Genomic DNA, 20,442 nt, shown 5'->3' with positions numbered 1-20,442 from the left:
TTTACTCATCATGAGGAATGTTTGAGCCGTGCTTTGTCTGGCCCCTCACCTAGAACTTGTTTGCCATGGGTGACCCTGCCAGGGGCATAAAGCCCCAGACAACTTAGCTCCTAGGATCATTGGGACACACAAACCCCTCCACCACGGTAAGGTGACAACTCACGGAAGGGCCAAAAATATATATAAAAAAAAATAAATAAAGCAGGCAAATTTCTAATTTACAGTGGCTTATTGTGATTACGTCACCGGAAGTTGTTTGCGCTCAGCAGTCTGCAATTGCAGCTTGTGATCAGAGCTGTTTCTATTTATCGTCATTATTCTCATTCAGAGTTTGCTTTGTGTACAATTCACCGAGGGCACGGGCAAAGAATAGGAATCTAGGAGGGCCCAGGGAAGCACTTTGAAACAGTATGTGTGAACTACGATAGTTAATAGGCTGCAAAAGTGCATCGCATGCCTCATTTTCAGGCAGTTTCTCATCATGGTGTGTGTGTGTGTGTGTGTGCGTGCGTGCGTGCGCTTGTGTGTGCGCGTGCCGGTAAGGGTAGATCCCGGGAGGTTAGTTGATCGAAAAGTAGATCTTCGGTCCAAAAAGTTTGGGCACCCCTGGTTTAAAGCAACTCTGTACCGTCCTGCTCTTTTTGTCAGGTGGTTCAGGGTTTTCCATTGGGTTCATGGGGGAAATTCCTCAGCAAATGGTATATGTGCATGTCAACTGTTTGGGGTTCCTTTTGGAGCTTTTCCAACTAGACTGGGGGTGTTGTTTCCTCCAGGGATGGTTTTACGGATTGGACATGGCTGAGACAGCACCTGCTTGACTTCAGTCGTTCTGAAGATCGTGGCATTTGAGCCATTGGTCTTCCCAACTTGGCTCATAACTTCCAGTCTAATGGTGGGAGGGGCAATACCAGCAAGGTGGTGCAAGTTGTTTGTACCTCATTATGGTTCTGATTGTGGTAGGCGCATGCATAAAATGGTGTAATTCAGACACGCTTCACCTGGTTTGGGTGTAAATACCCTCAAAATAAGACTGAAAGTTTGCCGTAGCCAATAAAGAAGATTTGGCCCAAGTTTGTCCAGATACCCTGACAACACTGTTCCTTTTGCCACTATTGTGAGGAAAAACAATGCTTATATTGTCTTCATGTGAAGAGTACAATTGTATCCAGTTGATGACTTAAAATAGACATTGGTTTTAGTCATGACATGAAATTCAATCCCAACAAGTTGACCTGTTGTTCAAGTAAAAATATGACCAACAAAGGGTTTCTAAGGGAATACTTGCATTTCTTGTACCATACCACAGTGTTTGATCCCTTATCACATTCGCTTTTCTTGAATATTTGGGTTATCACGACGAGCCACATTTTCTGCTGTCTGCCTTCTCTTTTAGGTAATGATAAGCGTTTCGAGCAGTGGCCCTGACAATTTGCATCTGAAGTCTGACAGCAACTTGCCGGGATGTTCTGCAGCCTACAGGCACACTTGCACAAGAAAGAACTTCAATAATCCTTTACAATGCTGCTTTCATACTTTGACGATCATTTTTCAAAACTATCTTATAACCAGCATTGGTTTTACTTCAGAGTTATGGATTACATGTTCTTGATAACCAATGTTTGTCTTTTTCCCCTGGTTGTGTCTTGCGGATTTCAGTGATTTCTAAATAAAACTTTTAACATTTCAACATGTTTCAACTACTGTGACATGCTCTGGTGCCCTCTTCTAACATTAAACTGTGGATTTACCGTATAATCCTGATTGCAAATTGTCAGCCAGCTCACCTTCAGCTTCAATGTACCAGGAATCCAGTGGGCCCCGTTTTAACTTTTGTTTTTGATCTCCCCCCCGCCTCCCCCCAAAAAAGTCAGCTGTGTTCTTTTTAGTAAATGCAAATGAGGCTGCCATATGGTGTCAAGGTACTGTAGCAAAATTCTTGTGTGCAATGCGTTGAGTTCAATCAGATTGAAGTTCAGCGCAAAGATCTTTCTGAGCATATAAGCCATGATGATATGAAACTGATTTATGTTCACAAGTGTACAAAATAAACTTTTTTGATGAAAAACATGTAATTTCTTTTTTTATACTGTGTTGTGTAAATAATGTCTAACAGTCGATATCAGAAAGATTGCTGAATCACAAAGCACTGTGAAAGTAACTATTGTTGAGGCAAGCACTTTGGAGGGGGTAATTAGTTGATTACCATCAATGGCAGCCATGGGCAAAGTACCAGCCGGGGCCCACATCCCGCCCACCCATAACTTCTGACTGGCCCTCAGACCATGAAGTCAAACCAAAACATACATTATGCACAGCCATTATTTTGAAAGTTGTGTATGTGCACGCATGCGGACGTAGGCGCAGGCGAGGCAGCGAGCAAGAGCTATGACTTGTCTGGGGTGTTGCCAACTTAACGAAGTTTTTGTTCTATTTAATGACTTGTCTGATCCCTCTAGCAACTATTTTCCCCCAAAAAAGACAGTGGCCCCAATAGCACCATTCTTATTTCCTGCACAGTGGATGGAGGGGTTCGCAAATCCGCTTTTATAGACAAATACATATTTGGCATATTATTACACATACAGTATCATTCTACATAATTTTCTACACCAAACTTTCCACTTCGCGCTATATTTGGGAGTGCTGACTAGGATGCGTTGGCAGATCGTGCGTAAAATTGTTTGAGTTTAGAATGTATAAAAATTTGAATTTAATGGTCGCATATAATTTTCTTTAAATTTTGTATTTCCTTATTATACATAAAGTATATAATAGTCTGCACGTGTAGCATTTCACTGAAAGGAGACAACATGCTTTTTCGCTATACATTAAAAACATGACAGAACAAAGCTGAAGGTAGCATGCGGATGGTTGCAAAATTAATTGCCGACCCGACCCCTGATCAATGGTTTCCGTAAGTGTGAATGTGAGTATTCTGAATATGAATGGTTTTCAATATGTACGCTATACGATAGACTGCTGCTGACCAGGGTGTGCCAGCTGGGAAAGTCTCCAGGTCACCCTCGAGTCTAAAGAGGACCAATGGTATGGAAAATGTATGCATGGACTGTATTACATAACAGTATTTTGAGTGAGGTTTTCAATGCCGTCATTTGCTTGGGCAAGTAGTGTAACCAATCCTGATAAAAGTACGATGTTGGTATCTAATCTTATCTTTCAAGGGCCTGCCATTGATTAAATGCCTACATTGATTGAGTGATTGGACTGGTCATATTTTGACCTGATATTCACGAATGGGGAAAAATAGTCAGCTAATCCTGTATAAAAATAAATGATAGCAAATGTTATGAAAGCAGGTTTATTCAAAAAATCCAAGTTCATTTGAATATACACATGAGTGGAGTCCACAGGTGAGAAGGTGTAGGAGGATATTACAACTCTTCTTTCTTCTTAAGGATTATCTGCCGCACCATATCAGCTACTTTTGGGCGTAATTCTTCAACAGAAACCTTTGGCCCCCATGCATCCACCACTTTTCCATCTACATTGATAAGGTATTTCCAGAAATTCCAGTTAGGCTCCTTACCAGAGGATTCTGTAGGGAATTAAATGAGAATATTTTAATTTTTAAAAAGTTCCACAGTTCATTGAGTTCATGCATGGTCATGGCAAATCACACTTGAAATTCACACTTGCCTTTTGTACCTTGGTTATGTGTACTTTTTCGGCTCAGGAAAAGGGACCAACAATCTCGACACAGAAACTTTGACATGGAGGTGATGACTCAAGCAGGTCAGCTCATTTCTTTTGCAAATAAGATGCAAACCCATGGGGTGTTGTATGACACATATATCAATACAGAATACAATGATTTGCAGATCATGTTCAACCTGTTGATATATTACAAAGACAAGATATTTAATGTTTAAACTGATAACAGTTGTTGTGTTTAACAAATAATCATTAACTTTGAATTTTAGGGCTGCATCACGTTCCAAAAGAGCTGGACAGGTGTCCAGAAAGCCTGAGAAAATGGAATGCTCATCAAACACCTGTTTGGAACATACCACAGGTGAACAGGCTCATTGGGAACAGGTGGCTGCCATGATTGGGTATAAAAGGGGCTTCTCTGAATTGCTCAGTCATTCACATGCAATGATGGGGTGAGGTTCACCTCATTGTGAACAACTGCATGAGAAAGTAGTCAGTTTAAGGACAATGTACCTCAACATACAACTGCAAAGAATTTAGGGACATATACAGTTTATAATATCAAAAGGTTCAGAGAATCTGAAGAAACCACTGCATGTATGCGGCAAGGCCATAAACCAACATTGAATGCCCATGACCTTCAATCCCTCAGGCGGTACTGGCTCAAAAATCGACATCAATGAGAAAAGGATACCACCACATGGGCTCAGGATCACTTCAGAAAGCCAACGTCAGTTAATACACTTCAACGCTACATCCGTAACTGCATTTAAAATGCTACTATGCAAAACAAAAGCCATTTATCAACGACACCCAGAAACACCTGATGGCTTCTCTGGGAGCGAGCTCCTCGAAGATGTACTACAGTAATCCCACGTTTATCGCGGTTAATGGGGACCAAAACCATCCATGATAAACGAAAATCTGCGAAATAGCGACCCCCCACCCCCGTATAGGTACATGCACATGTGTATGAGTATAAAAAATATTTCGAAGGCCAAATTTAATGGGATGCATGTAGAAGTAAATTTTGTAGTAATTAACATTACTTAATGCTGTATACTAGTAGATTTAAACGTGTATAAGTTTGGTTAGATTAGTGTATGAATAACAAAATACAGTGAACATATACATGTAGTACTGTATATGTTGCTGTATGTGACTCGCTGTTGTTTCGCTGACTTTTGCTGCTTCTCGCGGACCGTTTGCAGACTTTTTGCGGACTTAATTTATTATTTGTTTATGAATATGTTTGAAAAAACTGTGATGCACTGAAGCCGCGATAAATGAACCGTGAAATAGTGAGGGATCACTGTATTGCAAAGTGGTAACGTGTTCAGCGGTCTGAAGAGTCCACATTTCAAATGTTTTTTGGAAATTGTGGATGTTGAATCCTCCGGGCCAAAGGGGAAAAGAACCATCCGGACAGTTATGGACGCAAAGTTCAAAAGCCAATATTGGATTGGATTGGATACAACTTTATTGTCAAATGTGCTCACACAGCACAGATGAAATTTCTTCCCTCCCAAGACAACATAAAACAAGAGGAGCTGCTGCGGGTGTCCGTGCCGCCATCAAAAGAAAGTTAAGAACCTGTGATGGTATGGGGCTCTGTTCCTGCCGATGGCATGGGTAACTTACACATCTGTGAAGGCACCATTAATGCTGCATGCAGGTTTTGGAGAAACATGCTTTTCATGGACGTCCGTGCTTATTTCAGCAAGACAATGCCAAACCACATTCTGCACGTTACAACAGGGTCACTTCGTAGTACAAGAGTGCAGACACCAGACTGGCCTACCAGCAGTCCAGACCAGTTTCCCATTAAAAGAGTGTGGGGCATTATGAAGTGTAAAATATGACAATGGAGAGCCAGGACTGTTGAACAGCTGAAGTAGTCCATTAGACAAGAAAGGGGAAGAACTGAATGTTGTTTAAAGCATAGGTGATCTAACAATGGTAAACATAACCCTGTCCCAGCTTTTTTGGAACATGTTGCAGCCATAAAATGCTAAAATCAATCAAGTTTATCCGTTTGAACATTAAATGTCTCTGTAGTGTGCTTATTCTGTTTTAATTTAAGTGAAACACAATGTTCCAACTTTTTTGGAATTGGGTTATACTTATTTGGCACGCCAATGAGCAAAATCGATTCACAAAAAAAGGCGACACAGGTCAATTATGTACCTTGTGCCGTCTAGTGGAAGAGCTTTTTATTGTTCTTCCTTTTACTGTACATGGTGGGCATAGACAAATTAAAAACATGTTTGTTTGTTTGTTTGTTTTTAATCAAATTCATTATTTCCCTCGGCACACCTCTTATTCTCTCAAGGCGCAATAATGTGCCACGGCACACTGGTTGAGAATCCTTACACTACACGGGCTCACGATGCAGGAAGAAAACTAAGAATCGGCCACAACACACTTCCTTTGTCCATGACACATCTCTCGGGTCAAAATCAGGCTATATTCGTGGAGTCTGACCTCTGCGTTACTTTTTTCCGCTCTGTCATGTTGATGGGTTACGTGTTAGGTGCTACTAAAAAAACTGAAAAGATATTCCGTCATTGTTTATGTGGTGTTAGATGACAGACTTTGTTGTAGTTTCAGTAATGACCAAACTACACTTTATGACCATTTTAAGCTGAAATTTAAGACAGTCCAAAGGGTTTACATATTTTCCCACTGTAACGAACTGCAGAACATGCGCACACATTGTCTAATGTTGAACTTACCAACGAGGTACTTATAGACATTGTTAGCTCCCGTTCCTACAACAGCAATTTTGCTAAAGATGGGAAAAGAGGCGCCGTAGACTCGACGCACAAAGCTGTCAATCTCCTTGTCACTCCCAGGTTCCTGCTGTCCAAATTGGTTGCAAGGAAATGCCAGGACATTGAAGTGATATGGCCCAAAGTCCCGTTGCAGTTTCTGAAGGCCATTGTAGTGTTCCTCGGTGAAACCACATTCACTGGCCACGTTCACCACTAGGGACACCTGAAGAAACACAGAAGATGCTCTCTTTAAAACAGTGGTACAATGTAGCACTCCTTATGTAACTCGAAAAAGGGGCCCAGGTATCGAGGAAGACCTCTTTTCTTTGGAATTCATGGACATTTGTATAATGTCAACCCAGCAGTTATATTTTCCACACTATGGTGCATAAAACGAGCAAAAAATGACTGATGTGAAATGGTACATGGCAAAAGGTGGCTGGCTATGTGCCTCCCGTTGTCTTTTTTTAATCAATTCCATTCCATTTATTACCCATCCATCCATCCATTTTCTGATTCGCTTGTCTTTACAGAGGTCGCGGGCGTGCTGGAGCCTATCCCAGTTGTCTTCGGGCAGCAGCCGGGTTCACACCCTGAACTGTTTGCCAGCCAATCACAAGGAAACCATCTAACATTCACACTCACAGTCACAGGGACTATGACTCACAGTCACTTGGGACAATTTAGAACAGCCTTCCTCAACTGGTGATCCTCTGTCTGAGCCTCCTCTGTCCGGACCTCCTCTGTCCAACTTGTATAAAATAACAAATTATAAAGTGATTTTTACGTTATACATTTTATATTTTTGGACTATAGTCTGCGTATTACCGCGATCGCTTGTTAAAATTATCCGTTGTATTCTTTGTGCACTAACAGATGTAATGCAGAGGACCGTAGCAGCGCGACTGTGTGTGTGTATAATGTTTGACTAACTGGAGACCCTGGCTGAGCAGGGCATGTCAGCGATAACGATGCGCTGATTGGCTCCTCTAAACTTAAGGTGTGCCCATACATAAGCGTCAGCACGCGTCTATCCCAATACGCACGCATTCAAAATGGATGATTGTGTCAGGAAACAGACGCATGCGCAATGCCAAAGTGTGCTCACAGCTTCACCCCAGGAGAGCCGCACACAGACAATTAGACAAGACGAATCGCGGGAGGTTTTGCAGTTTTGCTCCCGTCTACCCGGGGTTCTTTGCAGCTGATTAACAGCAGAACACCGCAATATGCTAAATGAACATCACAATAGCGTCCTCAAATAATATTTGCATGCCTCAGACATTGCATTCACCTTTAGTGGAAGAACAGCACTCCTGTGCTCCCTTGTGTCAATATTTTAAATGGTTCTTAACTCCTCTTCTGATATATTTTTCAGTGATATCAGAGGGGATGCGAAAAGGGGAATTGTACAAATGAAAAGGATATTTTTGTTTTCATGTTTAGTATTTATTTTTGTAAAATAAGTATTTTGTTTTGTGTTTGTTAAATTAAGGGAAAAAAGACAATTACTGTTTAATAAAGTTAAAGTAAAAATGTCTTATTTCCCTAAAAGGGCTATTTCTATTATTAAGTAGGCACAACTTAACAAAATAAAAGAGTTCCTCTGGCTCAACACAATACCTCTCATTATTTGCTGTATACTGGCAAAGTGAATAATTGTTATTTTCATGCACTCCGTTATTGGTTGGTTGTGAGGTGTGTTGATTTGTATAAGCTTGGCTTGACCATACTAAATCGGCATATAGCCCTGCTCCCTATGCCCGCCTTGCATGGGACCGGACCTTGGTCTTATTAAAAAAAAAAAAAAAAAAAAAGAAGTGGACCTACAGCATTTCTAGTTGAGAACCACTGATTTAGAGTGATCCATTAACCTGCCGTGCATTTTCCTGGAATGTGGGAGGAAACCGAAGTACCCGGCGAAAACCCACACAGACACACGGAGAACATGCAAATGCCACACTAAATCAAACCCTCGACCTCTGCACTGCGAGGCAGACGTGCTAACCAGTCGACCACCATGCTGCCCTCCATTCATTATTCCATTGATCATTTGAGTTACAACACAAACATTGACTTTGGTTTGAATAGCAATGTACAAGTGATGTGCAGGTAGCCTTTTTGTCCAATTGGGGTCGCCATCCTCCCTACTCAAAGTAATGAGAAAACAATCTGGACAGTGACATGATGTAGGCGTCCAATTGCAACGTGACTATTTTGTAAAATTGACCATTGTAAGGGATATACACAGAAACCTCATAAAATGTGTTTCATGTTTGTCTGAGATTATCATCAGGGCCATTTTGTGCACTATAAAACAAATGGCTTGTGATTATTAAAAAATGTTTTTTTGTTTTACTTGTTTTAACCAAGACAAGGGAAGTGTATTCATTGGGAAATGTCGGCCCAGTGGTTCGCGCGTCGACCTCATAGTGCAGAGGTGCAGGGTTCAAATCCGAGTCCGGCCTCCCTGTGTGGGGTTTGCATGTTCTCCCCGTGCCTGACTGGGTACTACAGTTTTCGCCCACTTTCCAAAAACATGCCAAACAGGTTAATGGAACACTGTAAATTGTGTGAGTGCAAAAGGTTGTTTGTGCCATGAGAGTGGTGGTGGGCAAGACCACTGACAAGCATTGCTGCATTTGCAAAGTTATGAAAACTAAACCGATCACATCTGACTTTAGTTTCATCCCAATTGAATTTTAAAGCATGCAGCGGACAAACACTATGTAGGAATTCACCCAGGGAGAATGTTGAATTCTTTTGTTGCCCTCTCCAAATAGGAATTCCATTCAGGAACGATCATCTAATTTCAACAAACATTTATCCCTCATCCCACCCGTCTTTCCTATGTCCATTTCTTCATCTCCTTGATGGGATTTCAATGTAACTGCGTATCCTGATAAAATTACTGTAGTTGGAGTAATAGCCATGTTGGAATGGTCCTGCCAGAACTGGCACTCAGCGGCCCTCTGTATTACTGATATCATTTGATAAATGTAAATTATTATTTCATATTTACCTACTGCACGAAGACGGCTGGGATAGGCTCCACCACCCCCCGCGACCCTTGTGAGGATAAAGCGGCTCATAAACTGGATGGATGGATGTCTTTATACTCTCTTATTTGAGTCTTGAAGAAAATATTCTGTGTTGTATTAAATGAACAGAATTCAAATGAATCAATATTAAAAACAAAAGAACATGCTGCTTATTACTTTTACATTTATTTAGGAACTTTACACGGTCTCATTCGGTGCGTCAATGAACTTCGGCGGCACCAGCACTGTAACGTTGTGGTCCCTAGGGCACCACCCAAATGTTGTATTGACAGAACTTTGACAAGCACATTTATTCCCAAAGGTTACTCAAGTAAATGTAACAGAATAAATACTGCAGATTACTACACACCTCTAATTACCACAAACAATATTGTGCACTATTGCAGGGTGAGACTTCTGATCAAGGAATGTTGTTGATTCATTTTGTGAATTATAATAGCAGCCTGCTAAACCAGGTGCAAATGTCACTTGGAGTTGATTGCGTGCTTTGAAGTCACATTAGTATCTGACCACAACAGAAACTAAATTAGAATTACGGTACAGATATTTACAAATCATATCCAGCCGAGCCTAGCAGTTAAATATAAAGCGACCTCACCATATATTAGTGCTGCACATGAATATACTGTATGTAAGAGTAACAGTAAGAGTTTTCAACTGCAACAAATTACCGGTATATGTCCTCATACTGGTCTAATGACACTGTATTGTTTGTACACTGACTAGGATAATTATGACAAGGCCTTTTAACATCTAACGGCTAGACTGGTTCTGTACAATAATTACAGTGCTGTAATTCACTTTCGCCAAGTCAAAAAGAACATTTCAGACATGCGTAACTACATTCTTCCTTAACACATTTCAGATATCTGCAATGTTATTTGGGGGCAAAGCACATCACTTTTTGTATTGGGTTTGTCAATGCACAAATCTACAATGTAAAATTGTGGATGTCTGGGTCAGAATCTTAACTAAAAATTAAACTGGAGCTATAGATAAATACAACTAAGTCAGAAAGACCTTTAATTTATTTGCTTTTGATGAGTCAAGATGATCAACTGTACATGTCGCTTTTTTAATATTTCGAGTCAAGTTTTAACCAGGTGAAATCTGAATTCAACTGAGTCGAGTTGCCACGCGCCATACAGTTATCGAATGTTAAAAAGTAGAACGCCTGGTCATCTCCAAATACTGGGAAGAGACAAGGATGACTATGGGTAGGATTATGGGAACAGTGGTCCCTCCGACCTTTGAAGCCCTGTACTTGGGACTGGAACCTGACTTTACCATTAACTTTTCCCAGAAATACACCTTCAACATCTTACTGTTAGCAAGCAAAAAAGCAATCACAAGAAGATGGCTGACAAAAGATCCCCCAACAGTCAAAGACTGCACTAAGGTGGTTGGGGAAATTTTTGAAATGGAGAAACTGACATTTACTCTTCGAGGCGAACAAGAGACATTTGAGACATTATGGGATACCTGGATGAAATTTACGGAAACCTAAGGAAGTGCTTGAACAGATAGTTGAGTTACCCTATTGGCCCCATTCCACTCCAGTTGGTTTATTTTTTTGGGGCAGTAATTGTAACCCGTTTCACAGGGATGTCAATATATGTATGTACTATTCCGATGCCCAGAACTGGTTCTATGTACTTAAACACGTGACCATGTTTTTCTTTTTTCTAACTGTTTGAAAATTTTCAAGAAAAGTTTAATAACAAAACAAAAGGTAGAACTAACGAATACAGATTCAGTGGACAAGTTTTGATGTCCGTGTACTTTCGAGCCAATGTACCTTGCTTTAGATTGACTTTACTGTACCTTGCTTCCACTTAGCTTTTCCCTACGTGTAACGCATGGTAAGCGTGTGACACAGGTGATAAGCAAAGTGACTTCCAAGTCAAAGAGTGTTGCTGGTACATTCGAAAATATTAGGTCTCCTACTCGGGACCGACTTTTGAAGAAAGTTCAGAAACTCTTGCAGGCCAAATTGCCACGTAAGCCGACGGGGCTACACGTTATTGCTCCCTCTGGTACGCACACGAACCAAGTGTCAAAAAGGAAACAAAAATTCCGTAAGATGACAGATGCGAGTCATAGTACTTGCGATGCTTCATACAGATGGAGAGTTTGGTGCCAACATGAATGAGAAATGACGAATATCGGATGTAAAAGTCCAAAACTTACCGAGCCCCGGTATTTTTCAAGTGACACTAATTTCCCTCGACTGTTCACAACTTTGAAAGCATAAAAGTCTTTGTGTTTGCCTGCTGCCAGGCTGAATAATGTTAGCAGCACGGTGAGACTCGAAGAAAGCATCTTCTTGTTTGGGACCAGTGCCAACGACCGTGTCTGGGTTCGAGGGTTGTCGCTCCGCAGCCTCCCTGACTGGATCATGGAGGCCACACCTTCGGGGAGCCATAGACAAAATACATGTATAGACCTCATCTTTAGTGAGTCGGCCTATTGCTGAGATCCGTACGTACGTTTGCCATATTGAATGTGTCACAGCTGCCTTGCAAACTAATGAATAAGTACAAGTCAATCGACTGAACCTAAAAAAAAAATCCTACCTAGCCAATACAAAAACTTAAGGCCTCTCGTTTACTCCAGGCGTATCTCATCTACCCCCAGCAGGTTCTTTGTTTCTGGGCGTGTTTGCTTCTGACAGGCAGCCTTGGACTTTAATTATGGAGGATCTTGCATTTATAAGATAAAATGAATAAAGCAACTGTAAGGCTCTTTAACTGACTATCATATGTATTTCAGGTCATTCACTTGATAAACTGATCAAGTGGGTGCAATGTGCCACCGTAAAAAAAATAATTGTAGAGAACCGTAAACAATACTCAAAAGAGAAAAAGATTAACCAAGATTGACATTATTCCACACTGGGGAAAACTTTTTAGAACGATCCTTAATTTCACAAAACTCCAGCCAACAAACCCACAACATGTTGATACATTGTGTTTCCTTATACACTAGTGCTGTCGTTGCTGGACAGTCCCGGGGCGCTTGTGTCTTGCGCCTGTAATGGGCAGCATTTTTTACAGCCCCGCTTTGTTCAGCAGAGAGATCGGTGCTGTTGAACTGTCTGCGGCTGGATGTATGTAAGTCTTGAGGAGCCGACGATAAGAAGAAAGGAGCGTTAGCGCGGACAACGATGCAGATTTGGAGCTGGGAGTCGTGGCTTGGAGTTTGAAGCGGATTATGTGAGACAGAAGAAATGAACTAATCTCTTTTCGTCAATGGACGCTACAGCTTCGTGTTTGCTTTCAAAACTTAGCTTGTAGCAGACTGTGCACATTTTCAGCATGATGTCTCTGATCCAAGGGTAAAAGGACACTTTGATCCTCTCCTCTTTCATCTATAACTGCTTCGGACAACAAAGTGTATGCAGAAAAGTGGTGAAGATTGCACGACTGCCTGTGTCCAATGTGTTGCGTTGTGTTCTTTTTGTTATTTTGACTTCAAAATGGCCCTGCTGCCTTTCCAGCAGCTCCTCTATGACTTGACTATATTTTGTTGTTCTACTTCTTCCTTTCATAACTTTGCTGCTGTGAATTGGGAATTTCTCCATTGCGAGACGAATAAAGTTTTTCTTATCTTTCTTCTTAGTGATGTATCGTTCGCCAACGAACCGGCGCTTAGAAACGCCTCTTTGAAGTGAACGAAGGGAGCCGGCTCCTATTCGGGAGCCACTCTTAATAGGTGGCGACCTTTTATTTCTCCTGTGTTTTTCCCCCCATGGGTTAAAGCCGCACGTAATCGGTCAAGACCGTGGTAGAAGAGGGAGGGGAGGGTTACACACACACACACACACACACACGCACACACGCGCGCGCGGACACACGCACGCACACACGCACGCACACACGCACACGCACGCACGCACGCACGCACACGCACACGCACACACACGCGCACACGCACACGCACACGCACACGCACGCACGCACACGCACACGCACACCCACACACGCACACGCACACGCACACACATTGCGGTGAAGAGAATGGGGAGGAGTTAGAGACACACACTAGCATACTGTGAGCAGCACATGAGCAGGAAAGACAGGGAGACGAGAGAGAGCTCGGATGCTACAGAGAAAAAACGGTGGAAAGTGGAAAGGTGAGAAAATGGATAGGAAAACGCAATGAAATTTGGACTCATTTTAACTTAATTGATAGTTCAAAGGCAGCGTGTAGACTGTGCAAGGTTAAAATATCCAATATCAAATTTTAATTTATTTGTTGTGTGGTAATCAAAGCTTACTTATGTTATTTTACTGTAATAAGTTAAAAGCTTATAAATATACCCAGAGATTGGAACTGTCACGTTGTGCCCGAAGCGATAGAATGATCGCTTCGTGCACAACAAAATAAGAAAGTGGATCCCCGAAATAGCAGACACAGAAAAGGTTTGTCAGAGAACAAACGAGGTTTAATACAAAAGCACAAAATACCCGTCCGGGAGAAACAACAAAAAGCGCTGGTCAAAAATAAGGACCAGGAATAAATTAGGAGCTAAGTTGTCTGGGGCTTTTATGCCCCTGGCAGGGTCACCCATGGCAAACAGGTTCTAGGTGAGGGGCCAGACAAAGCACGGCTCAAAGACCCCTGATGAAGATTAAAATAAATGGATCGAAGTTTCCCTTGCCCGGACGCGGGTCACCGGGGCCCCCCTCTGGAGCCAGGCCTGGAGGTGGGGCTCGTTGGCAAGCGCCTGGTGGCCGGGCCTACACCCATGGGGCCCGGCCGGGCACAGCCCGAAGAGGCAACGTGGGTCCCCCTTCCCATGGGCTCACCACCCATGAGAGGGGCCAAAGGGGTCGGGTGCAATGTGAGCTGGGCGGCAGCCAAAGGCGGGGACCCTGGCGGTCCGATCCTCGGCTGCAGAAGCTAGCTCTTGGGACATGGAATGTCACCTCTCTGGCAGGGAAGGAGCCCGAGCTGGTGTGTGAGGAAGAGAATTTCCGACTGGATATAGTCGGACTTGCCTCCACACACAGCCTGGGTTCTGGTACCAGTTCTCTCGAGAGGCGTTGGACTCTCTTCCACTCTGGAGTTGCTCACGGTGAAAGGCGCAGAGCAGGTGTGGGCATACTCATTGCCCCACGGCTCAGTGCCTGTACATTGGGGTTCACACCGGTAGACGAGAGGGTTGCCTCCCTCCGCCTTCGGGTGGGTGGACGGGTCCTGACTGTTGTTTGTGCATAAGCACCAAACAGCAGCTCAGCATACCCACCCTTTTTGGAGTCCTTTGAGGGTGTGCTGGAGAGTACTCCTGCTGGGGACTCCCTTGTTCTGCTGGGGGACTTCAATGCTCACGTGGGCAATGACAGTGAGACCTGGAGGGGCGTGATTGGGAGGAACGGCTCCCCCGATCAGAACCCGAGTGGTGTTTTGTTATTGGACTTCTGTGCTCGTCACGGATTGTCCATAACGAACACCTTGTTCAAACATAAGGGTGTCCATATGTGCACTTGGCACCAGGACACCCTAGGCCGCAGTTCGATGATCGACTTCGTAGTTGTATCATCGGATTTGCGGCCGCATGTTCTGGACACTCGGGTGAAGAGAGGGGCGGAGCTGTCAACTGATCACCACCTGGTGGTGAGTAGGCTCCGATGGTGGGGGAAGATGCCGGTCCGTCCTGGCAGACCCAAACGTATTGTGAGGGTTTGTTGGGAGCGTCTGGCGGAATCCCCTGTCAGAAGGAGTTTCAACTCCCACCTCCGACAGAGCTTTTCCCATGTTCCGGGTGAGGCGGGGGACATTGAGCCCGAGTGGACCATGTTCCGTGCCTCTATTGTTGAGGCGGCCAATCTGAGTTGTGGCCGTAAGGTGGTTGGTGCCTGTCGTGGCGGCAACCCCCGTACTCGCTGGTGGACACCAGCAGTAAGGGATGCCGTCAAGCTGAAGAAGGAGTCCTATCGAGCCTTTATGGCCTGTGGGACCCCAGAGGCAGCTGACGGGTATCGACTGGCCAAGCGGACCGCGGCTTCGGTGGTCGCCGAGGCAAAAACCCGAGCGTGGGAAAAGTTCGGTGAGGCCATGGAAGCCGACTTCCGGACGGCTTCGAGGAAATTCTGGTCCACCATCCCTCGTCTCAGGAGGGGGAAGCAGTGCACCACTAACACTGTGTACAGTGGGGATGGGGCGCTGCTGACTTCGACTCGGGACGTTGTGAACCGATGGGCAGAGTACTTCGAAGACCTCCTCAACTCCACCAACACGCCTTCCTTAGAGGAAGCAGAGCCTGGGGACTCTGAGGTGGGCTCTCCTATCTCTGTGGCTGAAGTCACCGATGTGGTTAAAAAGCTCCTCGGTGGCAAGGCCCCAGGGGTGGATGAGATCCGCCCGGAGTTCCTCAAGGCTCTGGATGTTGTCCTGGTTGACACGCCTCTGCAACATCGCGTGGTCAACAGGGAGAGTGCCTCTGGATTGGCAGACCGGGGTGGTAGTCCCTGTTTTTAAAAAGGGGGACCGGAGGGTGTGTTCCAACTACAGAGGGATCACACTCCTCAGCCTCCCTGGGAAGGTCGATTCAGGGGTGCTGGAGAGGAGGGTCCGTCAGGAAGTCGAGCCTCAGATTGAGGAGGAGCAGTGTGGTTTTCGTCCTGGCCGTGGAACAATTGACCAGCTCTACACCCTTAGCAGGGTCCTAGAGGGTAAGTGGGAATTCGCCCAACCAGTCTACATGTGTTTTGTGGACTTGGAGAAGGCGTTTGACCGTGTCCCTCGGGGAGTTCTGTGGGGGGTGCTTCGAGGGTATGGCGTACCGAACCCCCTGATACGGGCTGTTCGGTCACTATACCACCGATGTCAGAGTTTGGTTCGCATTGCCGGGAGTAAGTCGGAATCGTTTCCAGTGGGGGTAGGACTCCGCCAAGGCTGCCCTTTGTCGCCGATTCTGTTCATAACTTTTATGGACAGAATTTCTAGGCGCAGCCGAAGCGTTGAGGGGGTCCGTTTTGGGGGCCTCAGTATTGCATCCCTGCTTTTTGCGGATGATGTGGTGCTGTTGGCTCCTTCAAACGGGGCTCTCCAACTCTCACTGGAGCGTTTCGCAGCCGAGTGTGAAGCGGTTGGGATGAAGATCAGCACCTCCAAATCTGAAACCATGGTCCTCAGTCGGAAAAGGGTGGAGTGCCCCCTCCGGGTCGGGGAGGAGATCTTGCCCCAAGTGGAGGAGTTCAAGTATCTTGGGGTCTTGTTCACGAGTGGGGGCAAGGGGGAGCGGGAGATCGACAGGCGGATCGTTGCAGCGTCTGCTGTGATGCGGACGTTGTATCGGTCTGTCGTGGTAAAGAAGGAGCTGAGCCAAAGGGCGAAGCTCTCAATTTACCGGTCGATCTACGTCCCAACCCTCATCTATGGTCACGAGCTATGGGTCGTGACCGAAAGAACGAGATCCCGGTTACAAGCGGCCGAAATGAGTTTTCTCCGCAGCGTGTCCGGGCTCTCCCTTAGAGATAAGGTGAGAAGCTCGGTCATCCGGGAGGGGCTCAGAGTCGAGCCGCTTCTCCTCCACATCGAGAGGAGCCAGATGAGGTGGCTTGGGCATCTGATTCGGATGCCTCCTGAGCGCCTCCCTGGTGAGGTGTTCCGGGCATGTCCCACCGGGAGGAGACCCCGGGGAAGACCCAGGACACGCTGGAGAGACTATGTCACCCAGCTGGCCTGGGAACGTCTCGGGATCCCCCGGGGAGAGCTGGAAGAAGTAGCTAGGGAGAGGGAAGTCTGGGCTTGCCCCCGCGACCCGGCCCTGGATAAGCGGTAGATGATGGATGGATGGATGGAGGAATAAATTAAGGAGGTAACAGAAAACGCTTGCGGGAAAAATAGCAAGGAGAATGAATTGGCAACTATAGAAATACACACGAGCGGATATAAAGACGCGCAATTACAGCCACAAGGCTTCAAGGCAACGAATGGAATTAGTAGTAAGCGAGAGAATTGGCACGGCGTGGAATACTCCGGCAGTAAGTCAACTGCCAGAGCGCACAAATAAAGCCCGTGTAATTAGTCCCCAATGGGTGACAGGTGTGTAGGTGGCAACAGGGCCTGCCCCCTGCTGGCAAACACGGGACGTGACAGTACCCCCCCCTCAAAGGACGCCTCCCGGCGGCCTACCCGGTTTGGTCGGATGAGCTGCGTGGAAGTCGCGCAGAAGGGACGGATCAAGGATCCAGGAGCGGGGCACCCATTGCCGATTCTCAGGCCCGTAGCCCTCCCAGTCGACCAGATACTGGAACCCCTTTCCCCTGCGCCGAGAGTCCAGGATGGCACGAACCGTGTACACCGGGTCACCGTCAACGACCCCCGGAGGAGGGGGCGGAGTGGGAGACGGAGCCAAGGGACTGGAAGACACCGGTTTGAGCAGGGAGACGTGGAACACGGGGTGAACCTTCATGGTGGGCGGTAGCCGGAGCTTGACCGTGACGGGGCTGACGATGGACTCGACCACGAACGGTCCGGTGAATCGGGGCCCCAGTTTCGCGGATGTGCCGGCCAGGCGAAGGTCCTTTGTTGCCAGCCACACCTCCTGTCCCACCACGTAGGTAGGTGCCGGGCGCCGACGACGGTCCGCGATCTGCCGGTTCCGGGTCGCCGTGCGGGACAGTGCAGCACGGGCCTCCCTCCACACGCGGTGGGCTCACCGGAGGTGATGCTGCACAGACGGGACCTCCACCTGACCCTCCTGGGACGGGAACAGCGGTGGTTGATACCCGTAGGCCGACATGAAGGGAGACCTACCAGTGGCTGAAGAGACGAGGGTGTTGTGCGCGTACTCCACCCAGGGTAGGTGGTCGACCCAGGAGGAGGGACTGTGGAGACATACACAGCGGAGGGCCTCCCCCAGATCCTGGTTGGCACGCTCGGCTTGTCCATTGGACTGGGGGTGGTATCCCGAGGTTAGACTGGACGAGGCCCCGAGGGACCGGCAGAACCGCTTTCAAACACGGGACACGAACTGGGGCCCCCGGTCCGACACAATGTCCAACGGGATGCCATGGAGACGGAACACGTGTTTGATGAGGAGGTCGGCGGTCTCCAACGCCGACGGCAACTTGGACAGGGGAACAAAATGGGCGGCCTTAGAGAAACGGTCCACAATTGTGAGAACGATGGACCGCCCACGGGATGGAGGAAGACCCGTGACAAAGTCCAGGGACCAAGGTCGCGGAGGGATGGGTAAAGGCTGGAGCAGTCCCGCCGGAGGCCTAGCGATAGAATGATCGCTTCGTGCACAACAAAATAAGGAAGTGGATCCCCGAAATAGCAGACACAGAAAAGGTTTGTCAGAGAACAAACGAGGTTTAATACAAAAACACAAAATACCCGTCCGGGAGAAACAACAAAAAGCGCTGGTCAAAAATAAGGACCAGGAATAAATTAAGGAGGTAACAGAAAACGCTTGCGGGAAAAATAGCAAGGAGAATGAATTGGCAACTATAGAAATACACACGAGCGGATTGTAAGGAGCGACGGCCCACTTCGGCCCGGCGAAGTGAAGTGAAGTACTCGAAGAGCGGTGGTACACTGTTTTATTCAGCACACGTACGATCATTTATATACCAGCAAAGCGGACGTTAGTGTAAACAAACGTCCAGCCCACCCGGGGGCTGTGATTGGTTGGTAGCGAGCGGCAGCGGGGGCCGCCGATTGGCTGATCAGTCTCGCGGCGCGAAATTCAAATGTCAGAGTTCTCAGAGGGCATTTGTGGTTGCTACAAATACTCCCCTGTTAGAAAGTCCTTGGCAGGCTGAGTCCGAATTAGGATAGTGATGAAAGTTCATGGTTGGGCGTGCAGGCGGTCGGGCGGGCGGACGGCGCGTCCGGCTCGAGTGATGGTCAGCGGCGCGGGTTCGTCGTCGTCGTGGTAGGCCGGTTTCAGGCGGTCGATTGAGACCCAATCCTGTCGACCATGGATGTTGAGGCGGTAGGCCTTGTCGTTACGTTGCTCCACGGCGTACGGGCCGCGGTATGGTCGAGTTAGAGGCGGGCGGTGGGCGTCGTTCCTTACGAAAACGTGAGTACAGGTTAACAGCGACTTCGGTACTCGTCTGCTGCGCTGGTCTTGGTAGGTCTGGAGTACGGGTCGGTACTTTCCGACGGTGCGTCGGAGATCGGCGAGATAGGCCGTGGAGTCGGCGGCGTCTTGGCTGGACGGGAAGAACTCCCCGGGAACGGCGATGGTTTCACCGAATACCATCTCGGCTGAGGAGACACCGAGACCTTCTTTCGGAGTCGTCCGCATTCCGAGAAGTACCCAGGGCAATTGGGCACTCCAGTCTGGTCCGGTGCAGCGGGCCATGAGCGCTGCCTTCAACGTGCGGTGAGTGCGCTCGGCCATCCCGTTGGCGGCGGGGTTGAAAGCAGTCGTATGATGCACAGTCGTTCCCATGAGCTGACCAAGGGCGGCCCAGAGCTGTGACGTGAATGAAGAACCTCGGTCGGAGGTGATATCGTCAGGGACTCCGAATCTGCTGACCCAGCCTTGGAGAAGGGCGGCGGCGCAGTCTTGTGCAGTGGCTCCTTTCATTGGGATCGCCTCAGGCCATCGAGTCGACCGCTCGGTGGACGTGAAGAGATACTGGTAGCCGTCTGAAGGTGGCAGCGGTCCAACTATGTCGACGTGAAGATGGCCGAAGCGACGTCGGGGTTGTGGAAACTGGCCGATACCGGATTCTGTATGTTGGCCGATCTTACTGGCTTGGCATTGGAGGCAGTTGCGAGCCCAGGCTCGTACGTCTTTGTTGATTCCATGCCATACAAACTTCTCGGTCATCAGTTTGGCGGTTGATCTTCCAGACGGGTGTGATAAACCATGGATAATATCGAACATTTGACGTCGGAGCGTTTTCGGGATGAGTGGCCGAGGGCGTTGCCTGCTCACATCGCAGAGTAAGGTGCGTCCGTCG

The 20,442-nt window shown here is 46.9% G+C and overlaps 3 protein-coding genes across 10 annotated transcripts in view; 2 read left to right on the top strand and 1 right to left on the bottom strand.

Annotated features, from left to right (window-relative positions):
- Positions 1-2,065, top strand: part of nek1 (NIMA-related kinase 1) — an 87,129-nt gene extending 85,064 nt beyond the window's left edge. For all 8 annotated transcript variants that reach the window (XM_052073307.1, XM_052073304.1, XM_052073311.1 and 5 more), the window contains one exon: positions 1,394-2,065. In XM_052073307.1, the coding sequence (XP_051929267.1) occupies positions 1,394-1,425 (32 nt within the window). In that variant the 3' untranslated portion in view covers positions 1,426-2,065. The remainder of the gene's footprint in view (positions 1-1,393) is intronic.
- The window catches only part of LOC127605701 (uncharacterized), a 368,389-nt gene that overhangs the window by 123,337 nt on the left and 224,610 nt on the right, over positions 1-20,442 (top strand). The gene's annotated exons all lie outside the window — the stretch shown is intronic.
- Positions 3,304-11,923, bottom strand: gpx7 (glutathione peroxidase 7). The gene is made up of 3 exons (XM_052073498.1): positions 11,699-11,923; positions 6,408-6,669; positions 3,304-3,556 (listed from the first exon to the last, which is right to left on the bottom strand). The coding sequence occupies exons 1-3, from the start codon at positions 11,906-11,908 to the stop codon at positions 3,393-3,395; spliced, it is 636 nt and encodes a 211-aa protein (XP_051929458.1). The 5' UTR covers positions 11,909-11,923; the 3' UTR covers positions 3,304-3,392.

This window comes from Hippocampus zosterae, chromosome 8 (assembly GCF_025434085.1).
Source record: "Hippocampus zosterae strain Florida chromosome 8, ASM2543408v3, whole genome shotgun sequence".
Lineage (NCBI taxonomy): Eukaryota > Metazoa > Chordata > Actinopteri > Syngnathiformes > Syngnathidae > Hippocampus > Hippocampus zosterae.
Note: the sequence above shows the minus strand (reverse complement) of the source record. Positions and strands in the feature narration are given on the sequence as shown.